At 42.4% G+C, this 24,837-nt stretch overlaps 1 protein-coding gene across 4 annotated transcripts in view; it reads right to left on the reverse strand.

Moving 5' to 3' along the window:
- TMEM260 (transmembrane protein 260) overlaps positions 1 to 21,210 on the reverse strand; it is a 48,166-nt gene extending 26,956 nt beyond the window's left edge. Inside the window, exons 1-3 of one of the 4 annotated variants that reach the window (XM_084631277.1) lie at positions 21,051 to 21,209; positions 11,658 to 11,689; positions 10,752 to 10,903 (exon numbers count right to left, since the gene is read on the reverse strand). In XM_084631277.1, the coding sequence (XP_084487403.1) occupies positions 10,752 to 10,903; positions 11,658 to 11,689; positions 21,051 to 21,159 (293 nt within the window). In that variant the 5' untranslated portion in view covers positions 21,160 to 21,209. Of the gene's footprint in view, positions 1 to 10,751; positions 10,904 to 11,657; positions 11,690 to 13,660; positions 13,777 to 21,050 lie in introns of those variants that run through there. The other 3 variants (XM_084631278.1, XM_084631281.1, XM_084631279.1) reach the window with 3 other exon arrangements.
- Positions 21,211 to 24,837: the final 3,627 nt, after the last annotated feature.

Genomic DNA, 24,837 nt, shown 5'->3' on the forward strand with positions numbered 1-24,837 from the left:
TTAATCATTAAGGTATTCTACCACCAATAATGTAATACAATTGCAGGAGTCCTTTGACAGACACACAAACATGGTACTAAACAAAGTTGAACTCTTCTCTATGAACTTTGACTGTGCAATTCTGATAGACCCATCTGGAAGCACTGACTCACTGGATGTCATCACATGGACAATGGGCAGAAACACCTGGCAAAGGTTTCGGCCCTGAGGACTCCCTGATTTTGCTTTCCTCCCCAAAAACTCAAGTGATGTGGCAGTCAGAGTGGAAGAGGAATGATAAGGGGGAACATTACAGAAATTAAACAAACCAAAGGTAGCGCCTACTCCTCAACCAACCTCCCCGCAACCCAATGGGGTTGAAAAAGTTGTAAGAGCAGGAGGTTCTGATCCAGCAACATTGCTAAACAGTGTCTCTACGTACTCTTGGCTGGATCTTTCTAAAATTCTCATTTCTTTCTCCCTCCAAAGAAATAGCCTTCTAAACCACTATAGAATCTTTTCTGAGAATTCAAGCCATAAGATAACCCTGTGCTATACACTTCTGAATGTAAAACAAAGACTGAGACAAATTTCCCATCATATTTATTTACCAATTTATTCTCATTTTATAAGCAATAGGTCCTTCCTTGGAAGAAACTTCAATGCTGTGTTAAAACCTACATGAGATTAAACAATTCCCCGTTTCCAGGTAGACAAAAAAATCTAAAACTTTATTCTACTTTATGGAATAAGACTTAGGCAGTGGCTGTTAAACCCAAATGTTAGAGGCTTATCCTAGATTGTGAAGGGTGGAGCAGGATACTGTCCTTTTTTCCCTTTATCTGAACAGCACCAAGCACAATAGGGCCTTGACCTTTGATTGGGGTCCCTAGCTTTTACTGCAATAAAAACAAAAACAGCTTTTACTTTCTATTCTAAAGTTCATGATTCCTCATTTAGAATAGATTTGATTTTTCCAAAAGCTGAAACAAGCCTTAACATGCTTAGCAGCTTCTAGGATGGATATGATTCTTAGTTCAGAACGTGCCTCAGTATACACGTGGTTAGAAACACAGGATAGCAAAGACCAGGGTAAGGATTCCCATCTGAGTCACTAAGCATTAGTGTCCAATGTATCAGTAATACTTTGAAATAAGTGATACCGAAGCAAACCCCATAGGGATTTTATGGGAGGCAATGAAGACTTGATTTTCAAAAGGGATGAGCACCGAACAGCTCCCTAGCCAATCAGCTAGAGACAGACTTGGGAGAGCAAGACTGCTGGAGACAGACGTTTAGAGCATCACACTTGACAAATTCCCTGCCATCGATGCACCTCGGTCCCTCCTGTTCTCCCCTTGTGGCACACAATAGTTTAGTCTCCTCAGGGCTCTAACACTTGGTTTAATTCTGGTTGTTGGTCTGGGTACAGGGGTGGCTGGGTGGTGTTTAGAGGCCTGTGATATACAGCAGGCCAAACTAGATGATCTGATGGTTCCTTCTGGGCTGAAACTCTATGACTAATGAATGCAAAGTAGCACAGACAGAACAGACAGACCCAGGAGATGTGCGTTTAAGTGGCTCTCTATAAGAAATGTTCCTTGCCCACCTCCCTAGATTTATTAGCCTTTTCTCTCCTATTTACCTCTTTCGTTTTTCCTTTCAACCACAAAGGAGCAAGGGCATGCACCTGCAACTCACCTCCATAGAACCAGAAAGGGCTGGGGAAATAAGGAGAGAGAGTGGAACCTAAAGGCTTCAAAGCCAAAACTTTTGCCACCACATAACTGCAGCATCTTCCTTTCTGACATTGGTCGCTAATGACCCAAAGGTCTAGAGGAGTGTATCATGAGGAAGTTCCCTAATTCTAACAGATGCAAGGCCTGAATATATTAACAGCAGACAATGAGCTTCTCTCCTCAATTAAAATATTTGGACCATCATTCTTTTAATCACCACCTTTTTCTTCAGTGCTTCTTTCTAAAAAAAGGTTTATATTCTTTTCCCGATGATTAGTAAAAATGGAAGCAACTCAAAAGTGCTCACGCTTATTTTAACTACGTTATGTATTTCAATAATAAAATATAAGTACTTTAAAAGCAAATAAAAGTGAAATACGAGTTTAGAAATTCTTTTCTTTTCGCAATAATAGCGATTATACAAAACCAGCTCTTCTGTTTGAGTGTCTGCTACATGCATCTTCTAACCACATTTACTTTCTGAAAAAAATCAAGTTTCTACAGCTCTTAGCACTGAATAGCCAAAACAGATACTATAGGGAATACTATATTCGACAGCATTCTTCCTTGAGTATCTTCAGTTGAATTGCCACTTAAGTTCTGACCGCAGAATCTATTGCTCAGGAAGAAGTAAAAGGCAGAGAGTACACAGCTTGAGTTTCACATTCCAGGTTGAATCTTCAGGGCTGACACTCAGAAAAAAATATCTTTTGACATATAAATAACACAAATGAAAGAGAAGCACAATGACACTTTTGTAGTCACTTTAACTATAATCACAGGTTTTAAAATGAAAAGTTTTCCATAACATAACTTAGCATTGAAAAAAAAACATAATTACCATAAATTAGAGAAATAAGAAATTAAAATTTAGTCTGAGTGATCTGTCATCAGAATTTGTTATTGTTATTCAATGGGGTTTGTGGGGGGTGTTGTGGCAGTAGTGATGGTTGTTTTTAGTTTTTGTTTTGTTTTCTTGATTGTCCACATTAAATACCCTTAAACTTGTCCAACCCACAGAACAATTTTCAGCCAGGTCAACAATATAAAGGATCACCAAAAGAGACTCTATGGTACTGAATTCCTTCCCCCCTTCCTGATCCAATGCTTGATTCAGCAAGGTCAAAGGAAGAACCACTTCAAGCTGGCAGAGCACACTGCTAGCAGCAAAGGTTAACATCACAAAACAGATGAACCAACTCTTACAGAGTTTCCTCACTGCCCTCCACATACCCTCTACTTCTTTATCTTGTAAGGCTGCTGGTCACTGGAGGGGTGGAAAGGACTTCTTTGTATTCAACCAAGAACCTCAGACCCCCAACCATTTTTGTTATTTTTGTTGCGGGCAGCACTAGTATAATGGTGATAGATAGATGGGACTGGACAATGAACTCCTCTATTTAGAACAGGTAAAAATAAGGGCGGTGGCATTGTAAGTTTCTCAGCATTGCGCTAACATTTCTCGTCTCCAGAGATGAGCAGGTAGTTTAATCCCGACACGAATTCAAACCTTAGCATCTGCTGACACTGCCAATAAAAATACTGTGATGGTGGTTTTCAACCTGTGACACATTAACGTCAGCCACTGCCTCAGAGAGTAAATCATAATGTAGGACCTAAGGGACAGATTAATGTCCTCAATATGCACAAGAGACACCCACTGACAGCACTAGGAACTCCGGGTGGAATCCTGGCCCCAGTGAATGAGAGTTTTGTCAGCAGGGTCAGGATTTCACCTTCCGTGCACCAATCAAGGGAAATTCAGTTCCCAAAACAACACTCAACTCAGGTTATTTCCATTATTGGCCACCAAAAGGAAAAGTACAGCTATTTTAAAAGCAGACACACAAACCCTAATGGACAGCGTATGCCCAAAAGGCACTGCCCCACTTGAGACAATAGCTTATGACATGAAGAGTGATAAGAGAGGAGTCTTACACACAGCATCCCCAACTTCCTTGTGTCCATGTAACTAACTGGTGCTTAAAGCCAGTTAACCTGTCCTCTCCAAAACAATCTGATTAGCTTGCCTGCTGGGCTACTCCGTGCAAAATGTTGTAAAATACACAGCTAATAGCTTTGAGTTGCAATAATGGAAAACAGTTGGGTAAACTCAATGGTTGGTCCTACTCCAACTTAAAAATGGCCAGACCAAGCTCAACATTTGTAATAAAAAAGACAAGACACCCTGGGACTAGAGTATTTTATTCCAATTTCTTAGAATCTAAAGTCGTCAGGGCAGAGAGCAGGTCTTTGGAGATGTTTGTACAATGGGGGTCAGATATTATGGTGGAGACACTTGTGTGCTGAAGTGACAGGGGCAATATAAATTCCTAGATTAGGGGTTTGCAAACTTTTCCATAATGGAACCTATCAACCAAACCCTCATCCCTATCTAACAATATTTGACGGGTAGGGTGGTTATGGTAGAACGCCCATGACCTAGATAGGTGGGAAGTATCTTCTAGCTGCTACTGCAACATGAATATTCAACAAGAACTTTCAGCCTGAAATGAATGTTTTTAATGCAGGTATGTCTACATACCATGGAAGACAAGCCTTTATTATGCAAATCTTAACAGAAAATTAGTTTTAGTTATGTCAATGGGCTTTATTGTACTATTCGTAGAGAGAGGACGAGACAAACCGCTACTACCATAGGCCCTGATCCTGCAATTGCATTGTCACTGGGACTCTGCAGGGGCAGAATGATCTGCCTGCATGGATCTGATCACAGGATTGTGGCCTGAGGGGCCCGATCTCGCAGACTTTTGTAATCAGTAGTAAATGGTTGCAGATCAGGCCTACAGGTAAGGACTAGTTTGCACTAAACTGTTCATATCCCAAGGACTTTAATTCAGAAAAAGTCTTTGAAGTATATAATTATTAACACAAAAATACCTGTTTATTACAGCTATAAACTTTCAAAGAAGTAAGGCAGATGAATGCTTAAAATCAATGGCTTGACACAAACTATACTGAAGCAACTTAATGAGCAGCATTAACCAAAACAGTACAATACTCTGCACATATGCTGAACTTCATAAAGAAAAATATTTCACCGTTAATAGCTTTCTATTATACAAGTTATAAGAACAGTATTTCAAGTCACTAAAATTCAGAGGGGAATTGCTTTCTTTATGTCTTTGTAAACAGCAAGGGCATATTAGTTATGATCTATTATTTGATTAATAAATTTTTAAAAAAATCTTTAGAAAATGTACATTTATCACTGCAACCATAATAAGTGGTGTCTGGTTCCAATGGCAGAAACTCTGTAGGAAACAGATTTAGCAATTTAAATGTTTTATAAGTTTTTGTAATTGAAGAAACTTTTCATAATCTGACATTTGTTAAAACCACTTATTAGAAATTATGCAGCACAGTAGCTGTGGAAATATGAGCTCGCTTCACAATTATAAAGTCAGCCTATGTAGCCCTTTCCTATTGTATGAAGTGGCATAAACCCCACGGCGGCCTATCAGCTAACTGGCAGGCAGGGGGCTGCTCTATTCAAAGTGAGAGATACAAGCTGCAGGGCAAAAACCTGGCAGCTCCCATCTGACCCCACAATCCCCTACTGGTGACAGCTCCAAGCTCCATAGCAAATTAGGCCTTCTCATATTACAATTGGAGAAGACAGATTCCATTAGCAGTATCTGAAATTGAGTGGAGAGCTGCACTGTTATCAGACTTGACTCATAAGCACTGCTATTAATCAGAGCTATGATAGCATTTATATATTTCAAGCTATCTGCTGCCGCTGTGATATTCTGCTACAAAGGGTTGATGGGACTTAGGAAAGTGAACAATAGAGCTTTCTGGGAAAAGCAGAGTAAATCAAGAAAGTCTATGACTTCCGCACATTCTGAAGGGATTGCGGTTTACATAAATTTTCTCCCAATTGGAGATTGAGCTCTTCCTCATCTTACACATGGGATTTAGTTGTCACTCAATGGTAACAGCTGTGAAAAGGTGAAGCGGCCCACCGCTCAGAATATTGCCTTCGCTTTTAAAGCAATTAACCCATGAACAGGAGGATACCTGGTGATATCAAAGGGATTAAGCTAGGCAGTGCATTATTAACATTTCCTTGAACTAATTCTAACTCTGACTAGCTGTCAGAAAAGACTCTTCAGTCTTTAAAAAAAAAAAAAAAAAGGAGTTTTGCCCTGCTTTTTTCTTCAGAATGAAGCACAGCTATTTGAGCCTAATGTGCCTACTTTATAACAAAATGCAAATGAACAAATCGGTTAATGTCCTTAAACAGCCTGAACTCAATGCAATTTTATAACAAGTATGAGAAAAAAATATATGATCAATTAGCCAGGGGTCATGGTAGATAGTCTTCTAAAAGGAAATTAATACTTGAGTACTTTCCATTCTACTATCCCTATTAAAACTCGGTAACTACTTGTTACTTATGCATAGCTGCTTTGGAAATTGTGAAGATCTTCATATTATGCTACAATATCAATGATCTAAAATAATCTCTAATCTGGAAAATCCAAATATACCTTAGTCAGAAGATTCCTCATTCTCTAAGGTACTGTATTTTAATTTTCTGTTCTTTGCTGAATACGTCAGTGGTCAAGAATGTAACAATTGAAAAAAATTAGGCTTTCTGACTTACTCCAGATTAATAAACTAAATTTCTGCATTATAGCTGTGGAATATTTAAAGTCGCCCCGGATCCCTATACTACCTGTAATGGAAACGTTGATAAGTCAATTTGTCTGAAAATGAACATAATCAAAATGTAAATGTGTAAAATGCTCTAAAATATAATTTCATCAGCTCAGTGTACTGAGGGTCAATGTAGTAAAGGAACCTTTATCTCTCTACTGTATATGGCTGCTTAGTTTCTATGCTTTTGGGTTAACTTTGACGTGCAATAAGGGTACACTTCTCTCTTACACTTAGGTCTCCTTTCAACTTCATCGAAAACGTTCAACTCCCCAGTGACTATTCCTGCTGGAGCAAAACTGATATGTGAAGCACCCAGGGGGCGGAGGGAGGGGTTCCCCAACAGTTGATGGCCTTACGGCTCTGTTTTTGTTTTAAAGAAGCAACATATTCTGATAACAAAACTGCAAGATAACTTTCACACAGTTTTTGCTTCTGCCTCCTGCTATTAACCACACAAAGAGAGCACAACAAATATCACAAACTTTGCTAACTTTCCAACTCACAAGATTTGCAAGACTTCTTCTCCAACTAGAGACCACAAGTCCAGAACATAAAATATGGTGCAATAAACCTCAGAGTGTTTAATATATTAGGTTCCATCTACACACTACAAAGATGATTTCATAATAAAGTGTTACTTTTTTAGGGAGGGCGCTTTGTCTCAGATTTTTATTTATGATCACAGTTTCTTACAGCATGAATTATTTTGGAAAAATTTCACATTATTCTAACTTTTGACATATATTTTGAAGCACTAGCTGAAAAAACCCTCAGCTGCTCAGTTTTACATGAGAGTTAATGCAGATTTTCTCTTTTTAATAGCTTAAATGAACTTCACATAGTGCAACATCACTTCAGAATGAAGCTGCAAAACTTAAAAGAGACACTTTTGAAACAATGACTTTTACTCTAACACTGTGACTGCAAGTATAACTGCTTCTCTAAAGACTACTACACACTAAATATGCTAGTCAATATAGGTAATTAAAATACCCAACTATGAAATGAATACATAGAAAATATATACCTAAAGCAATGAAATGCATAATATTGAACTTCTCTCTGCAATAGAGAATGCATCTTCTATGCAAAAAAATTACACTTTGGAAATCATATTATGCAAACACAAAAGATTTTTTTGTAAAATGAATAAATATTAACTTAAAAGAATCATTAATTCTTTCTACATACTGAAATTATAATATAGTTTTTCAGTATCACAAAGCAAAAATTAATGAATTATTGACTTCTATTATCAACAGTCTAACTAAAGAATTCTTTCTAAATGCCACCTTATGGACCTTAAAAGCAGTATGTTAAGAAATGTAAAGAGAAAAAAACGATATTTTGTAATTGTAGCTCTAAAGAGTAAGCTGCTCATTCAGTAAAAGTCTTGCTTACTGAAAACAGCTTTTTACATCAACACATTTCAAGTGGCCTTTGTTTTAAGAAACAAAATCTGTGGTAAAAAAGAAACAGGAGTTCTTTATATCTATCCCAGCAGTCAGTAGAGAGAACACCATGTGAACAATTACCTGGTCGAAGTATAAATCTGTTTAAAGAATAAATGTACTGAACACCATTCAACACTAATCCTGTATGTACTGTAATGTCCTCTTAAATAAGAAAGAATGCCACTATTCAGAGACTCAAAAGCCTCTCATTAAACATGAAAATAAATTGTTCTGACCTGTGAATGAATAAACTCGTGAAATATCTCAAACAAATGCCTGACAAAGGAATAACCCGGATAAAGGAATACATTTCCAGTACACATATGCCGGAAAATAACAAAACACAACAAAAATTAAAAAAACAATGCTTCACTGTAGTGGATGTATAAGCAAGCGTGCCCTGCTGGTGGTTTTGCGTTCACAGAAGAAAGGTTTTTAGAGGTTAAGTTCAGGTCACACGACAAATGAAATTGTAACAACCCAACTGACATTGTATAATGTCTTCTTCCACTCAATCAATAGGGCACTGTTAGTCCTATTTCCATAGAGATGGCTTGCTCCTTTCTGAAGGGTGCCTATTGTTTGAGGAGAGAGATTTGCCACTTGAACTGCGTTGTTCCCAAAGGATACATACTTCATCAATTATTTGTATTCTTAACATCTACATATTTTCATATTAACATCTGCAGCATACATACAGCAAGCATGAGCACTTAGCTGTTTTTCTCTTGACCCTGACAGGTTTTCAGAAGCCCCTGAACAATCAGCTAAATTATAATTAAGGCACAAAGATGTATAAGGATTTGATACACTGTTTTAGAGAGCTCAAGGTGTCTAGAAACCTGGTTAAAAAAAATGCAACAACCCATAAAATTTTAAAGCTTCTAAAGTAGATTGTGCCCGTACATTTTCAGAAAAATGTACAAATGTGTAACAGACCCAGACAGTAACAGCTTTTTTGTTAAATAAATGTCTTTAAGCACTAAGAACTGATTTAATAAAACACCACCAAACCATACTTTTGAAATATATTTGACACACAACGCCTCAAAATATACTTTATCAGTTGGCACTGCTGAGCTTACATGATGTTAACAAAGATAGCATATTATTAAGAGTTATGAAAAGCTACTTCAGAGCCAGAAAAGATTATGGCCGATTGTTGACTTGACCATTTCAAGGGATTCTTGCTGCTCTTTTAAATAAGTTTTAAATATGACTGAATGAACCAATTTAATTTTAGAATCCCTGGTTTTCCTTTAAGAGTAAAAAACACCCAAAACTAGTTTGCCATTTTAATATTGCTTTCCTGTAAGAAAACTTTTTTTAAGTTGCGGGGGGAAACGGGGGAATTACAAGGCTTCATAGGCCAAGTTTCAGCACATAACAGATGTCTGAGTTATAAACTAAGAACCAGGGAAGACCATTAATGACAGCGTAATAATAGGAGCTATAATAATGATCAAAAAGATTTAGAGCATGAAAGAAAGTGTTGTTCTTGCTAATTAATTCAAGCATTATGATGTTTTGTGCCCTGACACTGTGCATGGTGCTGTACATAAAAGAAATTAGAATACTTCCTGCCCTGAAAGTTTACACTCTAAATATACTGTTACAAACTGAGAGTCTTTTAACTGGAGACATTAACTAGATTTATTATTAGTTAAGGATAAAAATGAAGGAGCTAAATTTTATTTATTCACTATTATAGAGAACTATCTAGCACATAATATAGCTAAAGATATTTCAATCTATAGACGTACACTTCGGGGTACAGTATGAAATCATGTATGAAGGACCATGTTTGGTTTTAAGGTACATATCTTATGTTAAAATATCAATTTCTCTTTAATAAAAGAGAGCTTGTCAAACAACGGGGGCCATTCCTGTGTGGAGCTGAGAGCTCTCAACACTGACTGAAGTTTGTCAGAGTTCAGGATATTCCAGCTCCCGGAGGCTCAAGTCCATTGTTAATTTCCTTATACATATTTTAAGTGACATTTTGTGCTTCCACTCAAAGAACGTATTAAAAATTCTGATATGATTTGGTAACATTTTCAAGTCATGAAGTATGCCCTATTTTTCTCTGTAAAAGAGAATTAGAAATTGTTTATATCTTTTTCCATAATCCTCTCCAATATGGGTCAGGCTAAGGTTAAGAGTAGAGGGAACTACCACATCAAAGACAACCAGGGTTAACAAAATCCAAAACCATGTGCAATTCCAGTTGTCTTCTTGTTACAAGGTTAGAGGTCTAGAGAAAATGGAGAGGTTAGAAGGTTCTGATTCTCCTGCAGACTGCAATGCTTACAGTGGGAGAAAGCAGCAAACCACTGCGATAGATACAGCAGCCAATATTGATCTTTGCTGTTCACATTTTCCTTCTTGCATGTATTCTGAATTAAAATGAATATCCATTACAGTGATGTAACTAGAATGCAGCACAAGTATAAAGACAAATCAGGTACCAGAGACAGGCATCTGCCCATAACCGCTAACATAAACAATTAAATTAAATTTACAGTTTACCAATAGGTGAAGCTCATCTTGCTAATCTAAATGGACCATCTGCATCTTTATATAATGACAAACTTCATTAGTTCTGGTTAGTTAATCTGATCAGTGATTTGTAATAATGAGACTGAAAAACTTGTCAATCCTTTTTAAGAAGAGTGCTGGGTTTTTTTAAAGAAACTTTTGTGAAGGGACCTAGGCCAAATTTAGATTAAACTATGGCTAGTTTAATCAGATGAATCTATTACAGTTCAAAACTTAAGGGAGAAAATTATGGTTAAAAAGGCCCAGAGGTATTGCTGGTTAATCTAACCCACTTTCTGAGATGTGGAAGAGAGCTGAGAGAAAAAAAGAATAATACTAGCAACTACTTTACCTGAAAACTGTATAATAAAGCAAAGATGCTGCAGCTGCTCCCAATAAGCCACAGAAAAGATTTACTCGGTAGGCAATGGAACCAAAAGGGAATAGACCAATCACCAGTTTGGCCAGCAGAGTGAACAAAGGGTAACCAGGAGGATGGGCAACCTATGGACAAACCAGTAATAGGTTCACAAAGTTTCCATACAGCTGAAGTAAAGATAGCAATGACATTCTAACTGAGAAGTATCTTCTTTATTAGCCTGGTATTATACACTATGGTCTATCATCAATAACTAGGGTCTTTGAACAGAAGCTTCTCTGTAACAATCTTTTTGTGCCAATTTTAACTTAGCAAATATTTTCTTTAGTAGATTTTGCCACACAAATCACCCATAATAATGACTCACTTAGAAAAGAGGTGACACATTTCATTATGATTTCTTAAACTGCTTGTTGTATGGGGTCACAGTACATTAGGGTCATTCAAAAGGCTGTTTTTAAAAAAGCAAATTCTGAACTATTTTATTGGTTAGCAAGTTGAAAGACCACACTGCTATCGGATTACCACCATGCTGACAGTCCTAAGGTCTTGCCTAAAGGGATCATGCACCATAATAAAGTTTATTAAATAATAAAACTTATTAAAATTGTTAACCCGATTTATTTTATTCTCCCCAGCTTATACAAAATTTGGGTTGATAATAAGCCAGCTACTGTATATACAGTAAAGCCTTTGCTTTATAATTTAGTTTAATTGGATTTAAAACTTGAAGTAAATTGTCGCGTGCTGTACTTATAAGTTAGTAAAAACTGTGGTTTGAAAATAAATTAATCTACTTTACTCCATGCTTAATTAAACTTCCTTAATTCCTAAAACTGTTAATGAGAGCATTGATTAAACAATAAAACTAATACTTACTCCAAGCTCATATGCGGCTGTGATCAGCTCCCCTGTGAAAAAATAATGTAAAACCAATAATTACTATTAGGAAATGACACTCCTCCAAAGTTTTCAAAATCCAAATGCTTGCATTGGGGTTTTGCATTAATTTGACTGGATAAAACTGTAAATCTGTAGAGATTTAACAGCATGAAATTTTCTAAGAATATTTTCTCCCTCTGATGTCGTTGCACAAAATATCTATTGTATGTTTTTTCGCAAGACTCTTACGGACAGATATGTGAAGGTGTAGGTAGGCTGCATTAAAGAATGGCCTGATACATTCAAGTTACAAGCATTATTTAAAAAGAAAAAATTAAACCGAGACTGCTTGTTTCAATAACTTTCAAGAAAAATAGCATTACAGTTTGTATAGTTTATACTGCATTGTTTCTTAACAACCTGGTTATTTCTCATGAAAAAATACGGCTTTATATTTTTAAATAGGGCAAAAATAATCTGTGTGCATGTATGCCTGGGTCAGTTTATTCAGGAGACCAGCTATAACCTGGTGCAATTTGACTTTGCATCATTATTTATTTAAAAAGTGACCCTTGTTCCTGCTAGGGGATATTAGACTCAGCCGACATCTTCATTATATAATATAATTTAGATTTTATATTCCGTTTGTATTTCCTGTGATTTAAAAAAAAAGCCAAGAAAGAATTGTGTTAGTGTAATAATACTTAGCATTTCTACAGTGCTTTACATCATTAAAGAATTTTACAAACATTATGCAGTCATATATATTAAATATATTCAACACACATAAATACATTTAAATAACATGAAGGCAACAACACAAGTAGTCCCGAAATTCAAAGTTAATGCTGATATTCTATCACTAAATGGAACATCAAGAATTTAAGTCACCTTGGATAGTTTGCTGCCTGACATTCTAAATCAGTGATGTGATCCTGCCTTGAATTTCTATTCCCTTTCTTAAATGGACAGCTGCAGTCTCACTGTTGTACTGAATATTACTGGTCATTATTATTACTATTATTATAGACATTTTAAGGTGCTTGTGCAGTATTTTAAGGTGCAGTATGTATGGCCAAATGATACATGATACAGACATAATATGAATTGCATTGCTCCTTGCCATATAAATGGCTAAGTGTATGTTACAACAGTATGCTTTTTCATTTGCAAATAATTCTAAAACAGAGATCAGAATTATAAAAGAAGTTTTTAAAAAACATCCAGTTACAGTGCACAATTAGGAAAGAGGTGATAGTCAAGTTACACTTCCTGTTAGTCACTGATGTCAAATCAGGGATCTCATCTAGAGCATTTGAGAAACCCCAGAGCCAGCCCCTGATAGCATAAAAATCTTCTGGCTCTTGGTTTTGTAGTGATATGAAGTAAGTGCTATTTTTATTACTACTCTATTTTAGGAAAGTTTCCATGCAACCTATGATCTACAAAAACATAGTTTGGATTTGGAATTTACTCATCCCCAAATGTAATTTAATCCATAATGGCTACGGCAGTTCTGAGGTATTAGAAATCCAGGGAAGCCGGCAGGGCTTGGTTCTGCATGAAAATGAGCAACTCAGAAGAACTGAGCATTCTTGCTACCCAGAGCATACTCAATAGGGTGCACACCTCACTGCAACTTGCTAAGCCAGGGTTGTCTCTTTTCTTCTGCAGAGAATTAGGTAGAGCTGGGAGTGGGTTTAGAGACCTGGGGTGGAATCCGGAACTAACAGGAGTTTTGCCATTGACTTCAGTGGCAACAGGATTTCACCACTTGTACTTAAGTGTGAATCCATAAATTTAGGTTCAAACGCCAGCAGTTTTTTGTTCCATAAAAGTTACTAGAGATCTCACCAGGCTGAAACTCCTCCTAGGTGCATGCTCAGCAACACGACTAAGACGTTCTGGAAAGCACAGTGCAAACCCCAGTACAGACAGTCTAGACAGCACTGGCCATAAGCGATCGTAACCACAGCCTGAGGCACGTTAGCAAAGCAAACCTCTGTAATTTGTTCCAAGTGATTCCCCGATTTTGACTATGACCATCATCTAAGGTGCTCCTTGTTTTCCTTTGCAAACAGAAATGTATGAACACCTGCAGCACACTGCGTCCTGGAAAGCAGGCATGAGGATCAAAATTAGCAACTACTGTGAATGTGGAAAAAGGTCACATTAATAAAGGAACCCCTGAATCAGGCTTCCTGCCACTTTAAAAGCGCTGTGATAACTGCATACCGGCACAGTTGCTAAGGAAGCTGAATTATCCAGACTTCAACTTGTTGGATTAACAGCAGGTAAAACCAGGCTCAGAGTTGGATGTTGCCAATTTTTGCACTCACCTGTAGCCAAAGCCACAGCCCGCAGGACTGAGCCAAGAACAGGGCAGCGTCTGAAACAACATCACGGACTGTATCTAAGAGATGGCTAGGGACTCAATTAAATCTTTCTAGGATATTGGGTAATTTGTTTAAAATACCTATTATTGACAAGAAAGATTATGCACTACTATGTTGATAAATATTACTATGGTATTGATCCCTACTGTGGATAAGGACATCAAGACAATATGTACGTAAACTACCAAGAAAAGTTGTGTGAAAAGTTAGAGGATGTATAGCATTGTCAATTTTCAAGCATTACGACACAGCTTTTTAAAAAGTGTTTACCGGAACAAATACCAAAACCTCTAAAATGCTTTAGGCACCAACCTTCATTTGAAAAATGAAACAATACAAAAGAGACAAAGAAAGTGCTGCTACAATCTTGATGAACTACGAGGGGTATCAGAGTAGCAGCCGTGTTAGTCTGTATCTGCAAAAAGAAAAGGAAGCCTTGTGGCACCTGAGAGACTAACAAATTCTTGACGTCTGATTTGTGTCCATTTATGTAAAAGAATAAATGGACACAAATCAGACGTTAAGAATTATAACATTCAAAAATCAGTCGGAGAACACGTCAATCTCTCCGGTCACTCGATTACAGACTTAAAAGTGGCAATTCTTCAACAAAAAAACTTCAAAAACAGACTCCAACGAGAGACTGCTGAATTGGAATTAATTTGCAAGCTGGATACAATTAATTTAGGCTTGAATAAAGACGGGGAGTGGATGTGTCATTACACAAAGTAAAACTATTTCTCCATGTTTATTTCCCCCCCTCCATGCCCCACCACTGTCCTCACACGTTCTTGTCAACTGCTGGAAATGGCCCACCTTGATTATAACTACAAAAGATTTCCCCCACCACCACCACCACCCCCGCTCTTCTGCTGGTAAAAGCTCACCTTATCTGATCACTCTTGTGTATGGTAACACCCATTGTCTCATGTTCTCTGTGTATATAAAATCTCCCCACTGTATTTTCCACTACATGCGTCCGATGAAGTGAGCTGTAGCTCATGAAAGCTTACGCTCAAATAAATTGGTTAGTCTCTAAGGTGCCACAAATACTCCTTTTCTTTTTACTAGGGGTATGTGATTTGTCGGTCTGCACACAGGACAAGGAGCCAGGAACAACTGGATTCTAATCTGGCCTCTGACCCTGCCTAATTTTATGACCTTGAGTGAATCATCAGCCACTTAATCTCTCTTCCTCAGTTTCCTTGGCCATCTGTAAAATGTGGATAATAATTACCTACCTCACAACCATGCTGTGGGCATTAGTGTTTACAAAACACTAAGTATTATTATTACATAACAGGGTACATGTGACACTGATATAAAATCAGGACATGAACATGAGATTGACTTTAAAAACACGGTGTGTCTTGAGGCTCAGAATGTAGGGTGCTGCTGTCTGAAACAGAGAGAAAAGTTCTTTTCAACTTGAGTTTATTTGATCCATTTTAAGCTGGTTCAATGTCTGCAGATGTTTTTGAATTAACTGTAAATTTTATTCTCCCTCTTTTTTTATTATTATTATACCAGCAATGGCAAAACACTATGAGAAAGATGCCACTGAAAAGATCTACATCATTCCTGGTATTTACATTTTACGATTACAACACTTTAAGGACAATTTTTAAAAAATATAGTGTTTCGAAAATATTGGGCTGTCTTTCAAAACTATGTATGATTGTAGACACCAATCCTGCAAATACTTAAGCACTTGTGCAACTTTACTTACATGAGTAGTCCCATTGACTTCAGTGGAACTACTCTCATGACTAAAGTTAAGTGCTTGCAGGATCAGGGTCTTAGAGCCCAGATGCTCAGAGACAAAATTTACAAAGGACTTGTTTGTCCAGGGGTGGGGGAAGGGAACTGACCTGGTCCTTAAGCGGAAGTGCTTATCACGACTATAGTACTGCATTTATTGATTCAATACGCTTTAGTTTATCGCTATCAGCCACTGTTTTGGAAGGAAAAAACCTGATCCTCCCAGTGGGATGTGGTGTGGAAGTGCTGGGACCCTAGATGCACCTATTCAAATATTTTAAGCAGAAGCCCGTGTAGAAGGCTAGGAAGAGCTGAGTTGGAAATGACCTGGCCTCAACAAGATCCAGCCGCAAAGCCCCAAAAGACACGGATGGTGTAACTGATTCAGAATGAAATGGAAAGAACAAGGGAAGAAGAGACACTATCAGGCAGACTACCAGAGGGACATGCCACAGGAACACATCTCACATTAACTGCCACATCTAAGGCATGGTCTAGCTCCCCTGACAGGGTGGTTCAGAGTCTCTGTGACTGCTCAAGCCCCACAACACATGCAAAGACTGTCACTTATGTCTTTGTCTTACTCACAACCTCAAGTGGAATCTATTACAGACCGCCTTTTAGGAATCTCTCTTGCAGTGTACCAAAGGCAATTCTCTGAACCGAAAGCAGGCATTTCCCTGCGGCTCTCTTGGTGGCAACACTCTTCTTATTAAAGTTCGGGGCTTCTTATGATCAGAGTCAGCCAATCATGCTAAACTAGGCAGCGGTGCTGTGACACATCATAGCACAGTAGCACCCATAATACGGGAAGTTATTATGAGCAGAATTGTGGTAGTACCTACAGACCCCAATCACAGACCAAGTCCCCATCGTATTAGGCGCTGTACAAACACAGAACAAAAAGATAACGCCTGTCGTGAGGCATTAACACTATAAAAATATCACCAACATAAAAAGACATGGGGTGGATAAAATAAATACAACACACAAGGAAACAGGTCTAAGGGATGAAGAACACACGCCTTGTTGTTTCTTGGGTTTTGCTGCTGTTGTTTTTGATATGCTCTAACCCATCAGACGTAATCAACACCCAAAGAACTAAACTCACTTTAATCAAATTCCGGTCAAATCAGGAAGCAGTATTGTAGAATCGTAGAAGTGTAGAAGCGTCTATCCCCCTGCACTGAGGCAGGACTAAGTAAACCTAGCCCACCCTGGACAGGTGTTCGTCTGATTCTTAAAAACCTCCAGTGATAAAGATTCCACAATCACCCTAGATAACCTATTCCACTACTTAACTATCCCTATAGTTAGGAAGATTTTCCTAATGTCTAACCTAAATCTTCCTTGCTACAGATTAAGCTGATTACTTCTTGTCATTCCTTCAGTAGACATGGAGAGCATGTATATCACATTTGTTAAATTTATTTGCATCCTGGATACAAAAAACTGAGCAAGATCACAATCAAAACAGCACAGAACTGTTCCAAAAACTGTAAACATGCATTATAGCTATGACCCACAGGCACTGTCTAAGGTAATACAGGTATGTATCCCATCAGGAATTATTTTAGAAGATGAAAAGGTTATTATTGTAAATATATTATTAATTCCAGATTAACATAGAATATGGTTAAAATATGGAAACAGGCAAAGGAAGATGCTTAAAATTAAAATAAAAAATGTTAAACTGAATGAGGAGTCATCAAGATGTGCCAGAGCTAGCCAATGAAATGAGACAGTTACCCCATTTGTCTCTCCCTTCACGCTCCCATTGTCTGCTGAATTCACTTCTTCCATCTTGTTTTAAATATAGTTTGTAAACTCTTTGGGGCCAGGGACTATCTTTTACTCTGTGACTATACAGCATTTAGCACCACAGGGGCCCAGCCGTCATTGGAGCCTCTAAGTATTGGTATAATAATAATTACAGCCCTGCAGCCAGGTTACTTACAAGGCATGCAATGTACCTGGGGACCCAAATGTGCACTTTATTAGGAAGATTTTTGTGAAGTGAAACAATTCTGTTTTGCACTGTCCTTAAATCAAGTACCTATCACTTGAAACATTATTCAACTTTGTATTAGGGTATACACGGTTATGCTAAGAATATATTACCTTAAACTTACAATACTGCCAATAAAAAGGAGTACTTGTGGCACCTTAGACACTAACAAATTTATTTGAGCATAAGCTTTCGTGAGCATAAGCAAAAGCATAAGCTTTTCTAAGGTGCCACAAGTACTCCTGTTCTTTTCGTAGATACAGAATAACACGGCTGCTACACTGAAATACTGCCAATGTAAAACATCAACATATTACACAGGAAATATTGTACTTTGCATAACTATCAACCGACTGTTAAAGAAATCCAAGATAATTGACCACAAGTCTAGGGGAAAAAAATTGAAAAAGTATAATTTAAGATGAAAATTAAAATATAGCTCTAATGGGTTTTCATTTCTAAAATTACTTTCTCTAATTAAATCCTAATTTCCAACAAGGGGCAATGTCAGTTTAAACAGAGACGAGAAACATCTTAGATGCAGAGGTGAAGAGGCAAAGCATTGAATAAACTGCTCAGCTCTTTTGGGGGCTGGGAAAGAGAAAGCAACTTAGTCTGTAAGTACCGTTAGGTAATTAATACACCATCCGACACACACAAACTCAAACTGCAGCTGTACAGGCAACATGCTAACCAGAAGTTTAAGCAGGACCAGCCTTACAATTTGCAAGTTCCCCAAGGAACTGGAGGAGAGATGACATTTTCCCTTCCTATTGGCAGAAGAAGAGTGAGTTTGTTTCCCATTTTCCCCCAGTTATACTACTAGAAGGACAAATCAGCCTAGTCAATACACTGCCATGTCAAATATAGCCGGACACACGCTCAAAAGAGTAAGAGCCCAAGCAGTCCCATATTGCTTGCAACACTGGCTGGTCTTGGACACAAATTGTCCCCCCAAGGCTGCTTTCTAAATCCCTCATTGAAAGGCAGGACACAGACACAACACATGTCACAAAACCGGACGCCACATGAAATCAGCATGGTTGGGGTGTGGCTCCAAAATAAATCTCAGGGAGTAAACTGAGGTCCCTAGAGATTTCAGGAAGCTTCTCCACTGCAGTAGAGCACAGCAATTGGGCACAGAGGAAGCGACCACCCCCGACCCTGAGACCCCATCCCTGGAGTGGAGGGAGCATGAGGCAGGAGATGCAGATGGACAGGCTACAAAGCGGCCGGACAGCAGTCTTCTTAAGACTGGTTACCGCTCATTACTGCATGGCTATGGGAGCGCAGGGGATGGGCATGGGAGGGCTCCTGGACCTGTTAGGGAGACAGCCCGTATACTCTTCTCAATTCTCACTTGCTGGGGTGAGACTCTCCTCATTCATTCCCTCCCCAAGTCTCTCCCAGGGGGAAAGGGTCGTGGGAGCTGCACAGGGTCCTCTGCTTGGTGTCCCTCTGTAGAACCCTGACTTTGAACCTCTGACTCAGACTCCCTGCCTGTTTTCTCATTTGTTGTGCCTCAAAATCAGCTGATCCCTCTGTTCTCTTTTGGCCCTTCCTCTCTGAAGAGGGGCAGGCCCTTCTGATTTGGTAGCTAGATCGTCAATGGCAATCCATAGAATCATAGGACTGGACGGGACTCAAGAGGTCATCCAATGATGGAAATTTTGCAACCTCCCTAGGCAATTTATTCCAGTGCTTAACTACCTTGACCATTAGGAAGTTTTTTCCTAATGTCCAACCTAACTGCCCTTGCTGCAATTTAGGCCCATAGCTTCTTGTCCTATCCTCAGAGGTTAAGAAGAACAATTTTTCTCCCTCCTCTTTGTAACAACCTTTTATGTACTTGAAAACTGTTATAATGTCCCCTCTTAGGCTTCTCTTCTCCAGACTAAACAAACCCAATTTTTTCAATCTTCCCTCATAGGTCATGTTTTCTAGACCTTTAATCATTTTTGTTGCTCTTCTCTGGACTCTCTGCAATTTGTCCACATCCTTTCTGAAATGTGGCACCCAGAACTGGACACAATACTCCAGTTAAGGCCTAATCAGCACGGAGTAGAGCAGAAGAATTACTCCTCGTGTCTTGCTTACAATATTCATGTTAATACATCCCAGAATGATGTTTGCTTTTTTTTTTACAATGGTGTTACATTGTTGACTCATATTTAGCTAATGATCCTCCATGACCCCCAGATCTCTTTCTACAGTACTCCTTCCTAGGTTGTCCTTTCCCATTTTGTATGTGTGTGTCTGACAGTTCCTTCCCAGGGGAGCGTTTTGCATTTGTCCTTATTGAATTTCATCCTGTTTACTTCAGACCATTTCTCCAGCTTGTCCAGATCATTTTGAATTTTAAACCTATCCTCCAAGGCCCTTGCAACCCCTCCAAGCTTGGTATTATAAGCTTTATAAGCGTACTCTCTACGCCACTATCTAAATCATTGATGAAGCTACTGAACAGAACCGGACCCAGAACTGATCCCTGCGGGATGCCACCCTGCGGGACCCCACCAGCCCGACCGTGAATTACTAATAACTGTTCTCTGGGAACGGTTTTCCAACCAGTTCCGCACACATCCATCTAGAAAACAAGGGACCATCCAGAGTTTTCTGCTTGGTGTCCCCATCCAGAACCCTGATTTTGACCCTTTGACTTCACTCCCCTTCCTGGTTTTGCACTGGCTGCCCCCAGTACTTCACTGTCCTCCGAAGTCTCTCGCTCTCCGCTCTGGATTGAGGGGGGAGCCTGGGCCTGCCCTTCCCAGAACCCAAACAGACCCGGCGGGAGAAGGGGGACGGCTGTACAGAAAAGCATCCCTGGGGGGGCTGTTTGTGCTTGGCCGGCACCCCCTTCGCGGACGGGGGTGTGTGTGGGGGGGGGGGTAGTTCAGTCTCTCCCCCTGGAGATCTAGGGCGGCGAGGGGGGGCAGAGCCGCTGCACTGTCACCGCCCCCGCGGTGTGGGTACCCGGCCGCGCACCGCAGGCGGGGGGAGCCCGGCCTCGGACAGTGACGAGACGGGCTGGACGCGGGCACCGCGGCCTGCGGAGCGGGGCAGGAGCCATGGCCCAGCTGCAGCCCCCGGACAGCGCGGGGCCGGGGCGGGTCCCAGCCCCGTCTCCCCCGCAGGGCGAAGCGGCTCGCGGGCCCGGACGCTGCCGGCGGGGCGCGGGGGGAGGGTCCCTGCGCCGGGGTCGCGGGGGCGGCCTGGGTACTTTACCCGAGTCTCCCCCGGGCACGGACGGCGGCAGCGTGGCCGCGTACGCGGCAGCCACGGCAGCGCCCAGCGCCCCGGCGAAGCCACCGGCTCCGCGGCGCTGGGGGCCCATGTGCAGCCTCCGGGCAGGCGGCCCCCCGCTCCTTCCGGGAGAGCCGCGGGGCGGGGCGGGCGGTACCACTGCCGCAGGCCGCGCGGGGGGGGGGAGGCCCGCAGCGGGGCAAAGGGCAGGCGCTGTGGTCCGCCCCTGGCGTGCTTTCCCTCCCCCCCCCCGTGTTGGTACATTCGGAAAGGGTGCGGAGGAGGGGGCGCCGCTGTCTCCCTGGGCCACGCGCTCCCTGCGGTGGGGAGACGCACTACGGGCGGGAGAAACCACTGAGTGGGGGGGGCCTGGAGAAACCACTGCGGAGGGGGAGGATTGAGGAGGCTGGAGCAGGGAGGAAGGAGATGAGGCGGGAAGACAGACTGGAGGGAAGGAGGGGGGGAAGGGGCACAAGGAGAGAGTGGGGGAGGAGAGAGTGATTGGGGGAGGGGCACAAGGAGAGAGTGGGGAGGGGAAAGCGGCTGGGGGAGGGGCACAAGGAGAGAGTGGGCAGGGGAAAGAGGCTGGGGAGGGGCACAAGGAGAGAGTGGGGCAGAGGAAAGCGGCTGGGGGAGGGGCACAAGGAGAGAGTGGGGCAGAGGAAAGCGGCTGGGGGAGGGGCACAAGGAGAGAGTGGGCAGGGGAAAGAGGCTGGGGGAGGGGCACAAGGAGAGAGTGGGCAGGGGAAAGAGGTTGGGGGAGGGGCACAAGGAGAGAGTGGGGAGGGGAAAGCGGCTGGGGGAAGGGCACAAGGAGAGAGTGGGGAGGGGAAAGAGGTTGGGGGAGGGGCACAAGGAGAGAGTGGGGAGGGGAAAGAGGCTGGGGAGGGGCACAAGGAGAGAGTGGGGAGGGGAAAGAGGTTGGGGGAGGGGCACAAGGAGAGAGTGGGGAGGGGAAAGAGGCTGGGGAGGGGCACAAGGAGAGAGTGGGGAGGGGAAAGAGGCTGGGGAGGGGCACAAGGAGAGAGTGGGGAGGGGAAAGAGGCTGGGGGAGGGGCACAAGGAGAGAGTGGGGAGGGGAAAGAGGCTGGGGGAGGGGCACAAGGAGAGAGTGGGGAGGGGAAAGAGGCTGGGGAGGGGCACAAGGAGAGAGTGGGGAGGGGAAAGAGGCTGGGGGAGGGGCACAAGGAGAGAGTGGGGAGGGGAAAGAGGCTGGGGGAGGGGCACAAGGAGAGAGTGGGGAGGGGAAAGAGGCTGGGGAGGGGCACAAGGAGAGAGTGGGGAGGGGAAAGAGGCTGGGGGAGGGGCACAAGGAGAGAGTGGGGAGGGGAAAGAGGCTGGGGGAGGGGCACAAGGAGAGAGTGGGGAGGGGAAAGAGGCTGGGGGAGGGGCACAAGGAGAGAGTGGGGAGGGGAAAGAGGCTGGGGGAGGGGCACAAGGAGAGAGTGGGGAGGGGAAAGCGGCTGGGGGAGGGGCACAAGGAGAGAGTGGGGAGGGGAAAGCGGCTGGGGGAGGGGCACAAGGAGAGAGTGGGGAGGGGAAAGCGGCTGGGGGAGGGGCACAAGGAGAGAGTGGGGAGGGGAAAGCGGCTGGGGGAGGGGCACAAGGAGAGAGTGGGGAGGGGAAAGCGGCTGGGGGAAGGGCACAAGGAGAGAGTGGGGAGGGGAAAGAGGCTGGGGAGGGGCACAAGGAGAGAGTGGGGAGGGGAAAGAGGCTGGGGGAGGGGCACAAGGAGAGAGTGGGGCAGGGGAAAGAGGCTGGGGGAGGGGCACAAGGAGAGAGTGGGGCAGGGGAAAGAGGCTGGGGGGGCACAAGGAGAGAGTGGGGAGGGGAAAGAGGCTGGGGGAGGGGCACAAGGAGAGAGTGGGGAGGGGAGACCGACCAGGGAGGAGCACAAGGAGAGAGGGGAGGGAAAGAGACTGGGGGAGAGGCACAAGGAGAGAGTGGGGGAGGGGAGAGCGACTGGGCAGGGAGACAAAGAGCTAGGGGAGCTCAGGACTAGGCAGGGCAAAGGGTGGGGATGCATGGGGAGTGCTGTGGGTACCGGTCTGGTCCAGTCAGGCTCAGCTGTCACCTCCTCACCCCATCTCCTCCTCTGTGGCTTGTCTGGCCCTGCCCCTGGCACATGTACCTGGCTGCTGGGCAGCTCCTCACAGCTGCTTTGCCAGCCCTCATGCTGCAGGCTGAGCTGAGCCCTGATTTACACCTGGGTGTGCCCAGCTGACAATGCCACAGGCCTTCCCCTCACCCGCAGCGACAGGATCATCGGAAGCACCATTCCTGCGGCTGTTAGAGCCTGCTGCTCCCTCCACTGCAGCTCCTGTCAGTCACCGGTTCCTCATTGTCCTGCTGGCACAACCCTAGCTCATGTTCCGCTCCTTTCCTGCCTGGCTAATCTCCTCCCTGCTGGGCCACTCCTCTCCCATCTTCAGTAGGAGCAAAACAAAGCTGCCATGAGCATCACCCTTTCACCACTCTGATCACATCTCTCTCCCTCCCCCTATTATTATTAATGGCAGAAGAGGGGGTATGTAGGGCAAATTCAACAGCATAGTAGACAGCTGCACCCATATGGGGGTGGTTTGCTTGCAGTTGGCCCTGGTGCCTCACTCATCTCGCACTAGTGGCTTCAAGCAGCTGCAAGTGCACTGTCGTGTCATCACCCCTGGCACCTTGCCTCAGCTTGGCATGCGAAATCTAGTAGAGGTAACTAGCTGGGGCAACAACAAATGAAGGACACGACAGGTTCTCCAAGTGCATGCCCAGGAGTCGTGGTCAAACATTAGACCATAGAAACCAAAAGAAGAATGGAAAAGACTATTTGGCCCCCTTGTCGTTGAGCTGACGGATGGGGATTAAAGAAAAAGAAAGGCAAATGGAACCATTAAATTCATCTGGTCTGAGTTCCTGCATAGCACGGTCCATGGAACCTCGCCCCGTAATCTCTGCATCAAGCCCGTAGCTTCTGTTTGAGCGACATCATAAATGTTAATATGTACAGTGTTGGCACCTAGGTTTCCAAGTGATGGATTAAGGCCCCGTTGTGCTAGGTGCCGTACAAACACAACACGCTTTTCAGTCTTTGTACAGACTTCTTTTGGTTTTCTGCATAACTTACAAATTCCTCCTGAATTTTTAAAGTGCTCTGGAGCTCTGATTCTGCCTATACCACAACGTGATTCCTTCCCACAAGCCCTTCCATTCCCAAGCTTGTCCCCAAAGATCTCATCTTCCTATCTTTGTCTTCTTTCCCCAGCCTGATTTCATACTTTTTATGATGCCGCTTAATATTGGAACATACTCCCAAATAACATACACTAAGGGTACCCCCATTACTTCCTCCTTCAAATCTCTTTTGGAAACACCTGCTCCATGAAGTTTATCTCTCTTACTGCCCCCTACCATTCTGGTTGTTATACGTACAGTTCATGACCTTAGACAGACAAGATAGGCTCCTCTCATCTGACATGCACCTGTGTAAATCAGGAGTAAAATCAATGATGTTGCACTACTATTAGGGGGTGGACAATCAGGGCCTTAGAGCAAAGTTTCTGTTATGTGGTTTTTGTTTTGATCATCTTACTCACTGAACAGTTAAGGTGCTATACAAATAATAAGAATTTATGCCCTGAATGGACGTACGTTGTAAAACGCTGATCAAGGAAAGGATTGCAGGCTACAGTGTACAGAATATTAAAAACACCAGCTCACCGTGTGGTAGTTGTTAGGGAAAGTAAATAGAATACTGAGATGTATCGATAGAAGAATA

This window comes from Lepidochelys olivacea (genome assembly GCF_965140295.1).
Source record: "Lepidochelys olivacea isolate rLepOli2 genome assembly, chromosome: 6".
In the NCBI taxonomy this organism is placed as follows: Eukaryota; Metazoa; Chordata; order Testudines; family Cheloniidae; genus Lepidochelys; species Lepidochelys olivacea.